We start from the raw sequence: 4,464 nt of genomic DNA on the forward strand, positions 1-4,464 counted from the left end.
ACAGATGAAAAACGGACGCGCGTTCATTTGAGTCGGCGTGTTTTCTATCTGCGGCGACCAAAACGGACACGCACGAAAGGGTCGATCACATGCATGTTGCATGCAGGTAGACGTCGTTTTCTCTGTGAAATCAGCAGAGAGCGACATCATTTGTTCTCTAGCACATGTTTATATATGCATCAAAATCAAAACTCAAAAGTATAGTCACCACTACGATTGGTGTGGCTGGCAGCTGACCACTACGTATAACATGCATGCATCAATCGAAGAAGAGTCAAACTGTTTCATGCATTGCCGGCGAGGTAACATGCATGCATGCTGGATGCGAGTTGTAGCAATGGACCAGGAGTGCAAAGCCCAAGACTTTGGCGTTTTCACGTCCAACGGCAACGCCACCAGGTTGGCGTTTCTACCAACGCGGCCTACTTCGGCGTTTCGACTTGTCACGTGGCCGGCTAGCAACGTTGAATAGTACGGCGTTTCTGTTTTGCAGTAACGCCACGAGGTTTGGCGTTTCAAAAAAGATCAGATCATGAAATAGTTTCTGGGAGAGGTCATTTTGTGCTGAAGATTTCTGACAAGGTCAGAATTGTGATTTTGGCCCACATTTGTCCATGGACCACACTCTCTCTCCCTCAAGCTGCTACCTCCTCTGCAAGCTGCACCTGAGCTCTGCAAGCTAACGTCTTTTTCTCCTCTCTCCTCCACGGCAGCTCGCCTCCGACGTGGACCTGCGGGGCAGCTGTCCAGCGTGGGGCGTTGGCCATGCCCTAAGGACACGTATTTGGGACTATAAATTTTGCAGAAAAGCCTCCGAGAAATCTCACTGTCACCGATGCCGTCCTTCTCCGTCGAACTGGACGGCCAAACATGGTCAAACCACACTGCGTCAGAACAATTTTAATACGTCTCCATCGAAAGCATGGTCCAACCGTAGCTGACTGGGCACAGAAACTTAATCTGCCCACATTCAGCGTTTCCTGAGTTCGATGACTAAAAATTGCATACGACTGACAAGTTCAATCCTATGACGAATTCCACTCTACCCGTAGCGCTTTCTTAAGCAAAACAACGCAGTTACAACTGGCCAAAAATCAGGCCAGGGGCACGGCAAATTGCTAGTCGGGTGGAAAGCGCAAAAGACTCTGCCAGTAGGGAGCAATCCGATCCGTCGATAAAGCAAAAACAGAGTCTCAGGATTATTCAGTGGCGGTGGTCAAAGCAGAACTCCTTGTGGACACCACAAGCGCAGGTCACGCGCACCACCACTTCGGCGCCGGTGCAGGCTGCTGCTGGCGCGGCTGGTGTGGCAACGCTGGATACTTCCACCTCCCGATGCTGTGCAGTGCAGGTAAGGATGTCATCAGGAAACAGGTTTACCAAAATGAAAGTAGGAAACCCAAAGAAACTAAGGAAACTGTATAAGGAAACACATGCAATGTTCTGCAGACATCTAACTAAAGTGATATTTGAATCAAGAAATATGAGGCACAGGATTAAAACTTATTTGCGGAGATAATAAGATTCAGATAGCGGTATGTTTAGCGCTAAGTGTACCTGCTCGATCGGTCACTAAGCAAAGAAATGATCAGGTTCAAGTATGTCAAGGATGCAGAGTATACTAATCAAAATGTTGAACTGTGCACATGAGACCATAAGCTTCAGATAGCAGTATGTCTGTCTCCAAAAGTATCCAATCAATTATGAAGAAGCTAAGAAATGATCAGGTTACAGTGACCAAAATGTTCAAGCCTGGAGAACTGGAGAGTACGGTATGATGATCGATCACAAAGCAAAGCAATTATATGATGTTCAAGCATGATAATTATACCGATGAGATAATAAGCTTCAGATGACAGTATGTTTGGCTTCTAGACTATATGATGATCGATCACAAAGCTAAGAAATTATCAGGATACACTGAACAAAATGTTCAAGCCTGGTGAATTGGAGAGTATACTAATATGAGCAGTGCTTCTACTAATATAAATGTGAAGTGCACATTCTACCAGAACTGTAAGTACACTGGGGAGATCATAAGTTTCAGACAAGAGTCAGTTTGTCTCTAGAAGTATCTAATCGGTGGATCAAGAATCTAAGAAATAATCAATTTCAATACGCCGACAAAAATGTTCAAGCAGGATAATATTTGAGGATAAGCTTTCGGTAACAGCATTCTGAAGTGGTGACTCGAACGCTCATCAGGAAATGGAATGGAAATATCAACAACAGAATGCGTAAGGCATTACCTGCTTGCTCGCCTTCCCAGCTGACGAATGCTTCGCCGGCGCTGGGACGAACGTGGAGCCCGACCCGCATGGCGAAGTCGAGCTGGACGCCTCACTGCAGGCCTTCCTGGCCTCCTGCGGCGATCCAATCGGCAGATTCAGAGGCAACGGACAAAGCAATCAAGAATTGCAAGATGCAGAAGAATATGACTGGAGAATCATCGTACCTGCTTGCCAGAGGAGCGGGATGTCTCGCCATTCGCGGGAGTGGCCTTCGCCGGCGAGGTGAAGAACGTGCAGCACGGCCTGGCCGATGACCCGGACTGGATGGAGGAGCGGGAGGTCTCGCCGGCGGTGACCGAGGCGTACGTCTTGACAACCTTCTGCGGCGGCTCAATGGCCTGCTGGCTCCCGCGGAGCGTGCTCACGATGCCTTGTTGTCGCCGCGGCCTCTTCTTCCTGCCGCCGCCAGACTTGCGCACGAGCGGCGCCAAAATCTTCGATGCCGAGAAGACAAACGACGGGGATGTCGGAGAACTTGCGTGCCCGATGGGGGGCCCCGGCGAAGGGAAGAAAGCCAAGCCACCGCTATCGGTGGAGCCCGTGCGCGCGTGCTTCGGGGAAGGGAAGGACGCCACGGCGCACCCGCCGTGGTATTCCCTGGGCGACAGGGACGGCTCGGTAGACAAGGACGCGAGGCCGCCGCCGGCAGGAGAGCTCGCTGGCGTGAGCGGCTGCTCCGGCGAAGCCGAGAACATGAATCCACCGTTGGCAGTGGGGCCCGCCGTCGGCTTCTGTGGCGAATCCATGAACGTGAGCCCGCCGCTCAAGGTGCCGCCCGTGGGCGTTGTCGGCTGCCCCGGTGGAGCCAAGAACGATAGGGCGCTGACACCGGAGCCCGTCGGAGACGGCGTGCTGGGCGTGTCCTCCAAGAACGCGAAGATGTTGCCCCCATTGCCGCCGCCGCTACCACCGATACACGGACGCACCGACGGGAATGAGAAGTCACCGGCGGGGGACCCCGTGCGCGACAGCAAAGGCGGCGCGGTGCTCGGGGAGAGGCGCGGCGAAGGCGGCTGTGAGGGGGAGGGCGAGGAGTCGAAGGGGTGGAGCTCGACCAGCAACTTCTTGCGCGGCGAAACGGGCGGGAGGAGGCAGCGGCGCTTGCGTCCCCCGGGCCCGGCGACGCCGCCTGGCGCGGAAAAGGTGACCGCCGAGTGCTGGGGATCGATGCGGAGCTCGGCGAGGTGGTGCGGCGACGGCGCGAGGAAGAAGCTGCGGTGGAGGTCGGCCGCCATCATCTCGATCGTGGCGCTCCCGAGTTCTTCGGTTCTTGCGTGGTGGTGGCGGTGGTTGGTCTCGGAAGGAAGTGGTTGGTTGGTTGGTTAGTTTGGCGTCGTCCTTCTCAGATTTATAACTGATCAGCGTTGGCTTTGGGCTGCGGTTTTTTTTTCACTTTTTAAAATTGGTCTAGTGTCACTTTTTTTTTGGTTAGCGTTGTCTTTTTTCTCTCTTTATTTAACGGCATGGCCAATGCATAGCCCCACAGTAATGCCTCACATGCCATGTAGGATCGGTCCAGTGCGTAAAGTAGAAAAAGTTGAGATGAAGAATAGGGATGCATGTGTAGTGAGAGTCATTTTCTATTCTTTGATGAGGCCCACTAGTAGTAGCTTGCATTGGGGAGAAAAAAATCAACATAGATATCTCAAATTATTTTTTGTTATGAGGCATCCGTATCCATATGTCACCATTGTACATGTCCTAAGAACGTGTTGGCTTTGGATCAGGTAACAAGTGGCACTCCGAAAGAGACATAAAAGTGGGTGTGGTATAATTTATTGATTTACATCATTAAAAAGCGTTTTCTACATTTCTAAAATGTGCCAACTCCAACGGATGATGTATATTTGGTGACGTAAAGCTCCTACTCCAACAGATGATATATTTATAAAGATGTAAAACAAGACTCTGCAGATTCACATCCAGCCACCCACATAGACAGACACATTCATAGATTGGTGGCTTGACAAGAGAAGAAACTTCACAGGTAGAACCAAGTGCGGTTTCGACTCATTCGTGGTTGCTACTGCTTGGTCTTTATGAAAGCAGCGGAATGCCAGGGTGTTTAAGAGAGTCCACGAGCATAGACCTCCACCACGACTGGTAGATCAAGTGCTTTCAGAGGTTAAGGATTGAAGCCTTGCTGGCTTTGGTGTTGGAGGATTAGATCCGT

At 51.1% G+C, this 4,464-nt stretch overlaps 1 protein-coding gene across 1 annotated transcript; it reads right to left on the reverse strand.

Moving 5' to 3' along the window:
- Window positions 1–892: 892 nt before the first annotated feature.
- LOC123150274 (nascent polypeptide-associated complex subunit alpha, muscle-specific form) lies at window positions 893–3,623 on the reverse strand. Its single transcript, XM_044570109.1, has 3 exons — window positions 2,456–3,623; window positions 2,250–2,363; window positions 893–1,338 (listed from the first exon to the last, which is right to left on the reverse strand). The coding sequence occupies exons 1-3, from the start codon at window positions 3,527–3,529 to the stop codon at window positions 1,204–1,206; spliced, it is 1,323 nt and encodes a 440-aa protein (XP_044426044.1). The 5' UTR covers window positions 3,530–3,623; the 3' UTR covers window positions 893–1,203.
- Window positions 3,624–4,464: the final 841 nt, after the last annotated feature.

The sequence above is a fragment of the Triticum aestivum genome, chromosome 7A (genome assembly GCF_018294505.1).
Source record: "Triticum aestivum cultivar Chinese Spring chromosome 7A, IWGSC CS RefSeq v2.1, whole genome shotgun sequence".
Taxonomy (NCBI): Eukaryota; Viridiplantae; Streptophyta; class Magnoliopsida; order Poales; family Poaceae; genus Triticum; species Triticum aestivum.